We start from the raw sequence: 14,904 nt of genomic DNA, 5'->3' as shown, positions 1-14,904 counted from the left end.
AGGCTCTGTCCTTTCTACCCTGCTTGAGCATTTGAACACTTTTCCCAAAGCCTCTGTTGTGTCTTCATTCACATTTGAGGATATGTAGTTCATAGAAGACTCTAGAGCCCACACAGAGAACAGCAATGTTACTGGCTTAACTGCCTTGAGTCTCACATGTGATGTTAGAATTTGTGGTGAACCTTGTTGTGGGAAATATTAAAAATGAAACAGCAACTTCCTACACTATACCCTACTACTCTCTGCCCTGGTGGGCTGGCTGGATACGTACTGGTAGCAATGGCCGGCTTGTTCTTATCTCATCGAGACTCTCTGGCTCAGAGCTCCAAAATCTCTCCACCCAGAGAGATTCCACTAAGTTTCCATTGGTGGGTTGTTACTACGCCAGCCCCACACTTCAAAACCCCCAGGACCTTTTTGGTACACATCAGGCAAACCCAAGCTTTGCCACCGTACCTTTCTCTCTTGAACCCAGATGAGCCACTATGTGAAGGAAAACACAACACAAACTTAGTTCAGGAACAATGAGTAACTCAATCACTAGGTGAAACAACTAAAATCCTAATTTTTTTTTCTTTTAACAAGAACATTGTTCCACTTTTATTTATTTGTTTTTCATTAGTGTAAATCCAGGAGGGGTATAGCATCACATAGTCTGTGTCTGATGGCTTTCTGCACAATTTGGAATTCGGCATGTATCATGCTGCTGTTTCCATGGGCCAGGTTACTTTTCTCCAGACTGCTCTTTGTTCAGTTGGCCTCCAGGCACAAGTGTTGTGTTTTGCTTTATACACATAAGCACATCTTTTGCCTGTTAAGAATTCAGTTTCATCTCAGGCATAAACACCTTTAGTTTTAAGAAGAACCAAGTGCTCTGTTTCTGGAGACGGTTTACAGCCAGCAAAAATGCCCTTGCGTTATAACCTTCCAGACATAGTTGCTGTTTAGAAGTCCTGTTCCAAGGAAACCGCAGTAATCTGTCCCCATAGTTTAAATGCAGGAGCTTGCCTGACCTTCAAAGATGCTAGGATGGCAGAAGGAGACATACAGTATCTTTATAAAATGGTCATTACAGTCTGGTCATTTAAAAGATAAATTCCAAAGTCTTTTTAAATCTAAATCCTCTGGTGGTGAATCCTGGCGGGTCCACCATTGAAACCAGGAGACACTAGTAGCTATATCTTGTCCTCACACTATCCCCATCCAAAGGACCCTCTCTCTCTCCTGCTTCCTCTCTTCCCCCATCCAACCCGGAAGTCCCGCCTACTCGCCCACTGATTGGCTCCTTTATTCATTAGGGGATGGTTCACAAGAAGTCACCTGAGTATGTGACTAATTCCTAGTTCACAACCCCTCCCAGGAGAGAGGAATTAGCATCAAAATACAAGCAAACTCACAGCTACCCACAACAGAACCTCACTATTGCTTAATAAATACCATTTATATATAGATAGGTTGATTTGATAGACGATATTTCCAGTTAAAAACTACTAAGTTTATTAGACACAAACTTAAGTAATGTACCATCTTCAATGTTATCTTGAATATGGCACAGTCCATTGTTGGAAGATCAACATATATAAGAGCTAGACAGGAAAGTTGGCACAAAGGTAGTATCTTTAATGAAACCTAAAGGTCGAGGTTTAGCCTGAGCACATATTTAGACCTTCTTTTTGCTTTTGTAATCATAAGTGATTTACTATGTGAAGAGATAGGCCTTGTTTTTTTTTTTTAATTTGTTTTGCAATTTCATATTTTGTAACTTTATTATGATGCATTTAATAAATGGCAATGCAAAGATTGCTTTACTATCTCTAATTTAAAGACAGTTCTCCAAGTAAAGGCACTTGCCACCAAGCATGACAACCTGAGTTCCAGCCCTAGAATCCAGATGGTAGGAGAGAACCAACTTCCAGAACTTGTCTTCTGTCTTCCAGTGTGCACACACACACTAAATAAATGTAAAAATGTTTCTAGGCTTTGACATATAATTAAAATGATAAATATATATTGAGAATTTATGAAAATATAGGTAACATTAGTCTATTCATTATCATTTATTGCATGAGAGTTACGCTCACAAGATTTTGGAAAGCATACACAAAAATAAAACAGAAATTCCTGCTTATAAGAATTACAGAAGTATTTTATAAAAATCATATGGTTCTAAAATTACTAATTTATTGGAAGATAAGTCAGGAGGGATTATGTGTGGCAGAGGTTTATGTTTGAGATGGATATTATAGAACAACACTTTATACTGATGTTGTTCTTAACACTTTACATGAATATTTCCTCTTGGCTCAGGCATAAGAGAGAAACAGCAGTCAGGAACCTGGGACGAAGTGCAGCCAGGAGCTCCCACAGGCAGTCTGCCTCTGCAGCCTACTCCATACTTCTTAAAAGAAGGGACAGGAACTGGGAGTGCATTTCAGGCAGGAAACTTAGTAGAAGCAAGGGCCTACAGGAAGGTCCAATTAAACCCCTTCTTATACTTTTTGGGGGTGGTGTTTCATATCTCTAGAGTTGTGCATACGATTTTAATAATGTGCAATGATAATCATGCACTCTTAAAGTGGACTTGTTGCATATGTGATCATGAAATAGTATATATTAGGTTTTTTTTCTCCCATCTTATAGTTTCAAATGAAGTCAGAAGTTTAAAATGTATGGTTATTCCTTCTATTCTGTTTTTCAATAGGTCCACTACATAAGGCAAGGTACATTTAAGTCTATCTTTATATATCTTCAGCATTCATTCAGTTAAAGTCACATAAAACATGAGTGCATTTTGAGAACAGGAGAGATAAGATTTTAAGCTGCATATTCTTTGTATTTGTCAGACTACCACTGTGCACATCTTCTTTCTTAAAATGGAATCCTTAACATTTCTATCTGGCAGCATCAGACCATCAGTGCCATTCTACAAGATATAGGAGAGAAACAAGAAAATTTATTAAAGCTTGAAATAAGAAACTCTGAAGATGAAGGTAAATATGTACTTGTTATTTCAACATTCAGAATAGCTAAAAGTGGGGAGTCTGTGTGTGCACATGCGCGTGTGTGGTGTGGTGTGTGTGTGCTCAGGCAGGCATAGACCATGAAGCATGCATGGAAATAAGAAGACATAGATCCAGAATGCTTTTATCCTCTTTCATGGTCAGCATACTATGATATAGAAGCTAATTTTCAAAATTAAAGAGGAGTTAGTTATCTTTGAAACTTAAATACTTAAATACGTGAAGGATTTTAAAAAGGAGAATGATGGAACTCTTCAGTTAATTAATGTTTTGAGGCTGATGGATAAACTCAGTCTTTCTGTAAAGACCAGAAATAAAGTTGCTTCCCATCTTAATCTGAAAGATATAAGTGTTTATTATTTTCTTTTTAGAGATCATGTTTCTTGTTCTGGGAATAATAAACCTGATATATTGATGTCACGCATCACTCACATCTGTAAATTCTGAATATCTTGTCCTGTGGTTTCATATATGGTTTGCTCTAGCACCATTGAAGAACACCTGGTTTTGTGAAGTCGATACACTTTTGAAAAGTAGTGTCAAAACGTTTAAATTACAGTGGGTAACATTTTTCTCTAAGGAAAATAAGTATTCAGTCATTTTAGTCGAAATAATAAGCCTTAGTTTCAGTGAGGAACTGTGTCTCAGAAAATAAGGTGGGGAGCCTGTGAGACACCTCAGTGCTTGCTACAGGCCTGGCTGCCACATGCCTGTGTGTGGCGCATGCATTTGTCTGCACATAGATAGACACTTGCAAACATTACACACACTCCACCACCACATACATGACAGACAGGAAGAGGAAGCTGATCATACAGATAGATGAGATGAATGAATCCCAGCTCCTAGAACTGAAATCAGTGGGATTAGCAGAATTAGAATTTAAGATGGACTGTTCTTTCTTGGTACAGTGTTCTTATCTGAGTACCTCAGGCATTTCATTAGGATGATATAATTAAATAAGTTTTGATTCAAGTATCTGGGACACTTAAATTAGAAAGTGGGCAGGAATAATGAAGATTTAAGCCCCATCTCAAAAAAAAAGGACAATAAGTCTAAATTTACGTGAATAGATTCAGCATTTGCCAGTCTTCAATTAGCTGACCTTTTTTTTTTTTACTGTGTTTCTAGAACAATACATTGGAAAGATGTTAGAGATAAAAGAAGTTATGGATAATATACTTGCTCAACAGAAAACAGAAAGGGATGATCTAGCTAAAAAATACAGGTGAGTGGGGAAAGAACTTAAATAAATTCTTATAGTGTTAAGAGTTTAGAGTTGGATGTTTCCCAAAGGCCCAGGTGTTAAAAGCTTGGTTCCTAGCTTTTGGCACTGTTGGAGATGGTATAAATTTTAAAGTGAGGCCCAGTAGAAGTTTTCCAGTTGTTGGGAGACAAACACCACAAGAGTACAATGAAACGCCAGCCCCTCTGTCCTGTTTTTGCATGTTGACCATGAAGTAAATAGCTGTGTTTTGTCAAACACTCTCACCATGATATGTATCTCACAACATGATTATAGAGCAGTAAGCTAGCAATGACTGAAACCTCCAAAAGCACGATCCCCAAATAACGTTCAGGGATTTGTTATAGTCACTGAGAGCTGTGTGGTATTTGTAGTTTTCTGAGAATTTATTTTTTAGACTCTCTTACTAAATGTATTCTCTGGGCCCTGGATAAGACTGACAGTATGGCTTCTATGTCTGGTTCTAGCTTTGAGGAACTTCCTCACTGATTCCATAACTTGTACCAGTTTCACTCCCCTACAGTAGTACATATGGGTTCTCCTTTCCTGTTTTTGTTGTCATTTTTGAAGATAGTTATTCTGACTAGGGTGATAGCAGATGATGTTGAACATTTTTTAAAATGCTTATTAGTCATTTCATTCCTTCTGTTGAGTATTTTCTGTTCTAACACATGGCACATCTTTTGAAACTAAGTTTTCTTCCCCTCCCCCAATCCCCATGGTTCCTCTGTGTGACCCTGACCATCCTGGAACTCACTCTGTAGAGCAGACCTACTTCTGCTTCCTGGGTGCTGGGATTAGAGGCGTGGGCCACTCTGTCCAGCTCTGGGCTGTTTCCTTGACACTGAGTTTATTTACTTCCCTGTGTAATGTAGACTGTATCCTCTGATGGATGTGTAGGTAGTTTATTTACTTCCCTGTGTATTGTAGACTGTATCCTCTGATGGATGTGTAGGTAGTTTATTTACTTCCCTGTGTAATGTAGACTGTATCCTCTGATGGATGTGTAGGTAGTTTATTTACTTCCCTGTGTATTGTAGACTGTATCCTCTGATGGATGTGTAGGTAGTTTATTTACTTCCCTGTGTAATGTAGACTGTATCCTCTGATGGATGTGTAGGTAGTTTATTTACTTCCCTGTGTATTGTAGACTGTATCCTCTGATGGATGTGTAGGTAGTTTATTTACTTCCCTGTGTATTGTAGACTGTATCCTCTGATGGATGTGTAGGTAGTTTATTTACTTCCCTGTGTAATGTAGACTGTATCCTCTGATGGATGTGTAGGTAGTTTATTTACTTCCCTGTGTATTGTAGACTGTATCCTCTGATGGATGTGTAGGTAGTTTATTTACTTCCCTGTGTAATGTAGATTGTATCCTCTGATGGATGTGTAGGTAGTTTATTTACTTCCCTGTGTATTGTAGACTGTATCCTCTGATGGATGTGTAGGTGGTTTATTTACTTCCCTGTGTAATGTAGACTGTATCCTCTGATGGATGTGTAGGTAGTTTATTTACTTCCCTGTGTAATGTAGACTGTATCCTCTGATGGATGTGTAGGTAGTTTATTTACTTCCCTGTGTATTGTAGACTGTATCCTCTGATGGATGTGTAGGTAGTTTATTTACTTCCCTGTGTATTGTAGACTGTATCCTCTGATGGATGTGTAGGTGGTTTATTTACTTCCCTGTGTAATGTAGACTGTATCCTCTGATGGATGTGTAGGTGGTTTATTTACTTCCCTATGTAATGTAGACTGTATCCTCTGATGGATGTGTAGGTAGTTTATTTACTTCCCTGTGTAATGTAGACTGTATCCTCTGATGGATGTGTAGGTAGTTTATTTACTTCCCTGTGTATTGTAGACTGTATCCTCTGATGGATGTGTAGGTGGTTTATTTACTTCCCTGTGTATTGTAGACTGTATCCTCTGATGGATGTGTAGGTAGTTTATTTACTTCCCTGTGTAATGTAGACTGTATCCTCTGATGGATGTGTAGGTGGTTTATTTACTTCCCTGTGTAATGTAGACTGTATCCTCTGATGGATGTGTAGGTAGTTTATTTACTTCCCTGTGTATTGTAGACTGTATCCTCTGATGGATGTGTAGGTAGTTTATTTACTTCCCTGTGTATTGTAGACTGTATCCTCTGATGGATGTGTAGGTAGTTTATTTACTTCCCTGTGTATTGTAGACTGTATCCTCTGATGGATGTGTAGGTAGTTTATTTACTTCCCTGTGTAATGTAGACTGTATCCTCTGATGGATGTGTAGGTAGTTTATTTACTTCCCTGTGTATTGTAGACTGTATCCTCTGATGGATGTGTAGGTAGTTTATTTACTTCCCTGTGTATTGTAGACTGTATCCTCTGATGGATGTGTAGGTGGCAAATATCCCTCTTACTCTCTGGGCTGCCTCTTTACTTCGTTTCCTTTGCTGGACAGAAGGTTTTGAATTTTATGAGCTTTCATTTGTCATTTTCTTTTTCTCTGCACTTCTTCCTTCGTCTTCCCACCCCATCGAGCTTTCATCTAACAGTCAGCTCCTGTCTTTTCTCACCACAGCAGTGTTTATATCAGATTCACACATATATGAACTTTTGTTATCGCAGATGTCATTCAGAGGTGACAAATAAGTTAATTCTTTCGTGGTTTTATGTACATCTAATTCCTGGAGGCCATTAAAGAACTGTATAATGCTAATATTGGTGATATATTTCTTGTGGCTTTTTGAGAAAATATTCTATAGCTTTTTTTCTTCGTGCATATTTAAAAATTAGTTTTTCTTGAATGTCCGCTTTATGTTCAAAATTTCAAAATATTTTATTTACATGTTTTGCCTTATAACCACCACTTGCCACTTATTGTATATCCACCTTTTCTGGATTTATTAAAAATCAGCTCTTAAAACTTTAGTTATGATGATTACTTCATTTTTATGTCATACTGGCTTAATTGATTTTAGCTATGTATACAAATACCCACTTGTTGAATTAATTATGTAGTATTTCTGGTTTTAATTTTTATTGACATTTTTAATACAATACATTTTCATCAACTTTTTTCCCCTACCCCAATTCTTCCCAGATCCTACCCACCCAACTTGATGTTATTTCTCTCTCAAGTGCACAACACACACACACAGAGAGAGAGAGAGAGAGAGAGAGAGAGAGAGAGAGAGAGATCAGAACTAACAAGTAAAAGGCTGTAAGACAAATGCCTAAACAGAGCAAAATGAGACAAAACATCAACAAAAATATCATTGAATTAATTTTGTGTGGGTTTGGGATCTTCTCTGAAGTGTGGTTAATATGGCCAGTGAAATTTCATTGGAGAAAACTGGTTTTTTTTTTCCCCCTTTACCAAGGGGTATCAGTCGTAGATAGCTGCTTGGCTCCAAATCAGTACTGGAACCTCCATCTGGCTTGAACCAGTATTGGTCCTGTTCATCCTGCCACACTCTCCAAATTTTTCCAGGACTGTATGCCCCAAAGTTTCTCACTCTCTGCATTGTCTCGTTGTGAGTCTTTGTATTAGCTTCCATCTGCTGCAAGAGAAAGCTTCTCACTCACTCACCCACCCAGCCACCCACTCACTCACTCACTCACTCACACACTCACTCACACACTCACTCACTCACACACTCACTCACACACACACACACACTCACACACTCACTCACACTCACTCACACACACACTCACACACTCACTCACACACACACTCACACACACACTCACACACTCACTCACTCACACACACACTCACTCACTCACACACACACTCACTCACACACTCACTCACACACACACTCACTCACACACACACACTCACTCACACACACTCACACACACACACACTCACTCACACTCACACACACACTCACACACACTCACTCACTCACACACACACACTTACTCACTCACACACACTCACTCACACACACACACACTCACTCACTCACACACTCACTCATCCACCTACTCACTCACTCACTCACTCACTCACTCACTCACTCACTCACAGGAATGCCTTGTTAGGAGTCATTTTATCACTATGTTCCTTTAGCAGAGTGATAGTATTGGGTTTTCCTCTTGTCACATAACCTTTTGGTCGGTTAGTAGCATCAGGCAGGGTTCCATCTCCTAGAACAGTCCTAAATCCAATCAGAAAGTTGGTGGTTACTCCCATAGTATTTGTGCATGTCACTGCTGTAGGTTACAGGGACGGTAACTGGGAGATAGTGATGATTACTGTCCTCCTCTGGTGGTGTCCACAGAACCTTCCAGTACCATGAACTCTAGTCAGTAGGGGATGAAGCTTTTATTTAGATACCAGTTCAACTAACTCATGTTCCATGACATAAGTAAGTGGTGTCCTCAACATTAGGGCCTTACCATCAGGTTGTAGAGAATAAACAGTATCCTTGACAATGACAATAGCCTGTGTATTTGGGGTTTCCATTGGGGACTCTTTAGCCAGTGACTCAATAAGTCATTAACCTATTCCTGGCACTGGAGGTTTTATTTAATGGCATAAGATATCTAGTTGGGGTATTGTATCCCCTGTTCTTTGGTGACTCCATTTAGTTTCCTTTTGACTATGTATATATTTTAAGAAGCTTTTATGGTGTGGTTTTTATATGGATTTTCAGATGGCTTTTACTGTTACTTGACCCTCCCCATATTCCCTCCTTTATCCATTTAAATCCTTCCCATTGAAATCTCCTATTCTGGGTTCCCATTTCTCTCTCCATAATGATACATTGTTTCCCCTTCCTTGGGGAATGCTCTTCTTAGCTCTAGTTCCTTACTAGGTACCTAACCTCTGTAGTTATTTGGATTTTAGAACACATATTATCAAAGGCCTGGAAGATAATATCCACATGTAAGAGAAAATATACAATATTTATTTATCCTTTGCGGTCTGGGTTACCTCACTCACAATGATTTTTTTTCTAACTCCACCCATTTACCTGCAAATGTGATTTTTGTTAACAGTTGAGTAATATTCAATTTGTAATGTCCAGTACAACATTTTCATTTTCAGTTGATGGACATCTAGGCTCTTTCTAGTTTCTGGCTGTTGTAAATAGAACAGAATTGAACATGGATAAGCAAGTGACTCTGTGGATGTAGACTCTTGGGGTATATGCACAAGAGTAGTATAGCTGGAACGTGAGGCAGATCTTGAGGTAGATCAACTTCCAACTTCCTGAAAAACCACCACACTAGCTTCCATAGTGGCTATACAAGTTTGCACTCCCACCAGCAATGGATAAATATTCCCCTTTCTCTGTATCTTCACTAGCACATTTTATTGATCTTAGCTGTTCTAATCTGGTATAAGATGAAATCTCAAAGTAGTTTTAATTTACATTTCCCTGATACTAAGAATGTTGGGTATTTCTTTAAGTGTTTTTCAACCATTAATGCTTCATCTTTTGAGAACTATTTATTTTCATGCCCCATTTTAAGTAATTTATTTTCTTGATGTTTAGTTTTTTATATATATTTTAATGCTAACCCTTATGGGATGTATAGTTGGTTAAGATATTTCCCCATCCTATAGGCTGCTGCTTTGCCTGCATGATGGTGTCTTTTGCCTTACAGAAGATTTTCAGCTTCATGAATTATTGATCGTTGATCTTAATGCCTGTGCAAACTTATGTCCTACTCAGGAAGTTCTTTTCTTATAGCAATGAGTTCAAGTCTATTCTCCACATTCTTCTATATCAGATTTAGGGTACCTGGTTTTATGCTGAGGACCTTGAAGCATCTGGATTTGAGTTTCAGGCCACTGGATAGATAATGGATCTATTTCTCTTTCTCTCTCTTCTACATGCAGCCATCCAGTTTGACAGTACCATTTGCTGAAAATGCTTCTTTTCTCAGTATTTTTGTCTCAGGTGTCCATGAGTGTGTAGACTTACATCTGAATCTTTAGTTCAAGTCTGTTGACAAAGTATCTGATTTTGTGCCAATGCCATGTTCTTTTGTCATTATAGCTTTGTAGTATAACTTGAAATTTGGGGTGGTGATAATACTAGCACTTCTTTTATTATTCAGGACTATTTCAGTTATCCTAGGTTTTCTATGTTTCCATATGAAGTTGATTTTTTAAAATTTCTGTGAAGAATTATATTGAAATTTTGATGGGGATCTCACTGAATCTGTAAAATATGGTAGGATGATCATTTTTACAATATTAATCATACCAATCTATGAGCATGGGAAATCTTTGAATCTTTTAGTGTCTTATTCAGTGTCTTAAAGTTTTTGTCATACAAGTCTTTCACTTGCTGGTTAGAGACTCCCTAAGACACTTTTTCCGTAGGCTAATGTGCAAGGTGCTGTTTCTCTGGTTTCTTTCTCAGACGGTTTGTCATTTGTATATAGGAAGGCTAGTGATTTGTGTGTTAATTGTGTATCCTGCTACTTAACTAAAATTATTAGCTGTAGAACTTTCCTGGTGGAGTTTTTAGGGTCTTTTATGTGTCATCTGCAAATAAAGATACTTGGACTTCTTCCTTGCCTACTCCTATCCTCTTGATCTCCTTTAGTTGTCTTACTGCTCTAGTTAAAACTTCAAGAACTATATTAAATAGGTATGGAGAGAGTGGACATCCTTGTCTTGTCCCTGATTTTGTGGAAATGCTTTGAGTTTCTCTATGCTAATATTGGCTGTGGGATTGCTGTAAATTGCTTTGATTGTGTTGAGGTATGCTCTTTGTATCCCTAGACTCTCCAGGAGTTTTTATCTTAAAGGATGTTGGATTTTGTCAGCGACCTTTCTCTGTATTTAATGAAGTGGTCATATGGCTTTTGTCTTTCAGTCTGTTTATGTGGTGCATTGTATTTATTGATTTGTGTCTGTTGAGCCATGCCTGCATCTCTAAGATGAAGCTTTCTTGATTGTGATGGATAAATTTTTATGTGTTCTTGAATTTTGTTTACAAGTATTTTATTGAGAGATTTTGATTTGAGTCTTGATGTGGTGATCTAAGGAAGATTCACACTTTCATATTATGTGTGAATTTCTTTTTTTTTTTTATTTTGTTTTGGTTTTTTTTGTTATTGTTTTTGTTTTTCGAGACAGGGTTTCTCTGTGTAGCCCAGGCTGTCCTGGAACTCAGAAATCCGCCTGCCTTTGCCTCCCAAGTGCTGGGATTAAAGGCGCCACCATGCCCGGCGAATTTCTTTTTTTACATAATTTTAAGCATGATATTATTTTCTTTCTTCTTTATCTGGCATATTATAAATTATGCTACCAGTTGTTTCCAGACTCACTTCTTACTGCCCTCCATATGTACTAGTACTCTTTCCATAACCTGTGTTCAGTATTAGCACCTAGACACTATTAGGAAGGCACACTAGTTCTATAATGCTTTTCCTTAAAACAGTAGCTCTTAGAGCATATACTATAGACCACTGGTACGTCCTTGAGAGCATTTTATGTAAAGTTGAAGCTGCGTTCTCATTAACTAAGATGCTATTTGTTCTCATTCACTTCCGAGTAGTCAATAGAATTTTCCCAAAGGTCTATCCTTCTTTAGAATTTGTCTGTTTTAAATCTAAAATAATAAATAGTGGTCGATACAGCCTACAAACAAAAACTGTTTGGGTTACTCAAGAGTATGTGTAGGTTCTCAGGTCAAAACGTTTCAGAGCCAGTGAAGCCAAGGTCAGTGCGGGACTTGTATGTAACCAAAAGACAAATGTGGTGGTGGGATGAGTCCCTTCTTCTAGCTTAGTCTTTAAGATTCTGAGTTCTTGGAGTTGAAGATTCTTGGGCTAATATTTTCTCTAGGGGATCCTTCTCAACTTGAAAATCCTGAGGACAGATTTAGAATACAAATGAACTTAACTACATTCTCAGGTCTCATTGAAGTATTATTATTCAAAAAAGAATCTTGTACTCTGTAGCTATGGAACCCTAGTAGACCTTACTCCCATTTATAATTTATAACGAACCATTTCTTCTTTAAACCAGATAAACAAAGTGAAAATTTAGTAACAGTAGTACTATTCAGCTGCCAATGACTGCCTGCCAACCAGTATACTATCAATAGCCCAGGTTCTGTTTTCATTTTAGGCTCACTCAAATAATGTAATATTGTGTTTTTAACAAAAGGCGACCTGGGACTGCGCACTTGTCTCAGAGGCTAGGAGCACTTGTTGCCCTTTCAGAGGATTGGGGTTCAATTCCCTTTCCTACATGCTGACTCACAAGCACCTATAACTCCAGTCTCAGGACAGCCAAAGCCTTCCTATGATCTCTGGCACCATGCGTGAAAGCGGCGCATATATATCATTCAGCAAAAACACTCATCTACATAAAATAGTAAAAGTGGTAAATTTAAAACTATCTTAAAATCAAACTCATATGAAATAAATGTCAGTTTCCTTACAAAGGAAAATAGATCTCAAATACAGATTTTATTATACTTAAAGTTGATGCGCATTAAGAGAGGGAGTATCTTTTATATCCCATAGTCTATGACGAAAATCTTCTGTGTTAATATTTTTTTCTTTTTCTTATAGGGTGTCCATGGAGTCATTTAAGCATGGGGCCTTGAGGGAACAACTGGCTAACCTGGCCACGAGACAAAAGAGTCTTTTAGTTGTAGCAAAGAAACAGAAAAAGATAAGACTGAAAATTCAAAACTATAAGAATGCTACACCAGTATCTGGTGTTGGTTTAGGAAAGCTGCCATGTAACTCAGACATCAGTAGTGACAAGAAGAGCCAGGAGCCTCCCACTATGGGAGATTCAGCACACGCCCCGTCAGGCTTATTCGCTCCTGTCAGTCTGGCTTACAGAAGCATGCAAGAATTACCACTGTCTCCTGAAACAGAGAGTGAGAGCCAGAAGATTAACATTTGCTTAAATGCGGAGGCAACGAGAAGAGAAGAATTCTCTGGAAATGACATAAATTCTAAACAAAATGTCCAGGATTGTGCCTTGGGTGGGTTATTAAGATCCAAACCCACAGATGATGCTGAGAAAATTACATCATCATCCCAACCTACTGCTCTTACTCCTCATGAAGAAAACTCACACGCAGAAAATATTTTTACAGAAACTACAGTCAAAGGCTATGGATTTGATAGTTCTGCACTAACTGGCACTATAAATATTTCAGAAGATAAAAGCATATTTTCCCCAAATGATGCCTGTCTAGCAGCTGTTCCTCACAGGCAGGAGCTTTCCCGCTGTAATCGGAAAAGAAGAAACAAGAAGACAGCTTCCCAGCAACCATCTGAGGGAGCTGCAGAGCCTCTGCCTCAGGCCACTGCTGTCTTAGACACCTACACTGTGCATCAGACAATGCCATGTCTTAGAGACTCAGCTGCTGCTGCTTCACATGCAGATAGCACTCAGAGCTCTCTTTCTTCTGCGTCTGCCCATCAACATCCTACAAAAACCGTTCCACACCACAACACAACTCCCAGAAAGAAAGCTGTGCAGCTGAAAGACTTGATATTACGTGGAAGAATTAGTCCAGGAAATAACATTCTCGAATTTAAAACACAGGTATTTTTTTTTCTCTAAACTCTTTCAGATTTCATAAGTAGTGTTGGATAGCATAATAGAGGCATAAAGGAAATAAGATTTGGCTGTGCTTTCTGAATGGAGGGACATACCCATTAAGAAGAAAATCTATACCCATACCCTATTCTGAATTTGCCTTGATAGAATTTACTCATAAGCACCTTTGGTTTTCAACTACAGTCAGTCAATAATATTGTAGCAGGAAGAATTTAATAGCAAAGATAGGAAATTGTTGTTATTAGTTCCAAACTAGGTTCAAGAGCTACTAGTACAGTGCTAAGACATTCCCAGGTGTATGTTAATTTTTCTTCCATAGAGGCTCAGTTTAGGACCACACTTGAAATTTCAGTAAGAAAGTTAACTAAAATATAATATATGCATAAAAGTGGGTGGTAAGAAAAGATTCTATTAGATGTACATATTTAAAAGCATTTAGTTTCTTCTTACTTTTTAAAAGAGGAATTTAGTGTGGAAAAGATTACCAAGTCTTTGAATATGCTTCTTTGCTTGTGGCCTGCTCTTTGAGAATCACCCCTCCCTAACCAGAATTTCACCTAAGTGACTGTGTTTCCTGCTCTTCTCATCCCTGGACCCCTGGACAAAGGCTTTTCCTGCTCCTGAGGCTTTCCTTACACGCTAAGAACAGGAGTTTACTATTACAGTTCTGTGATCACATTATGGTTTGAGCTCATTTCTTTCAATGTTCTAGTTTGCCTGACAACCACCTTGATAAGTAATAACTACATTAACCAGAGCACATCGATTTTTAGCAGGTTAGTTATAGTTACTCAGATTTTGACAGTTGTAGCTACTTCTCCGGATCAGCTTAAAGAATCTTCAGTGTGTTTAGTTGGGGTATAATTTGTATACAACACACTATGCATATTCAAAGCATACTATCTAACAAGTTTGACATACGTACTTACCTGTGAAATTCTGTCCACAAACAATAAACCATCCACCTGCTCCTGATGCTTCTTAGAGCCTGCTTTATATCTCTCTCTTCCCTGCCTTGGACAACTGTGCTGTGCTTTGTGCTTCTCATTTGCATCTCTAAGAATTTGAATTGTCTCTTTAAGCCC

At 38.2% G+C, this 14,904-nt stretch overlaps 1 protein-coding gene across 5 annotated transcripts in view; it reads left to right on the top strand.

The window, feature by feature from the left end:
- The window catches only part of Ankrd31 (ankyrin repeat domain 31), a 154,392-nt gene that overhangs the window by 106,711 nt on the left and 32,777 nt on the right, over positions 1–14,904 (top strand). For all 5 annotated transcript variants that reach the window (XM_021180851.2, XM_021180850.2, XM_021180849.2 and 2 more), the window contains 3 exons: positions 2,903–2,990; positions 4,152–4,248; positions 12,811–13,804. In XM_021180851.2, coding sequence (XP_021036510.1) covers positions 2,903–2,990; positions 4,152–4,248; positions 12,811–13,804 — 1,179 coding nt within the window. The remainder of the gene's footprint in view (positions 1–2,902; positions 2,991–4,151; positions 4,249–12,810; positions 13,805–14,904) is intronic.

This window comes from Mus caroli, unplaced genomic scaffold (assembly GCF_978045245.1).
Source record: "Mus caroli unplaced genomic scaffold, Mus_caroli_1 scaffold_15, whole genome shotgun sequence".
Lineage (NCBI taxonomy): Eukaryota > Metazoa > Chordata > Mammalia > Rodentia > Muridae > Mus > Mus caroli.
This window is presented reverse-complemented; position numbering and strand designations above follow the sequence as displayed.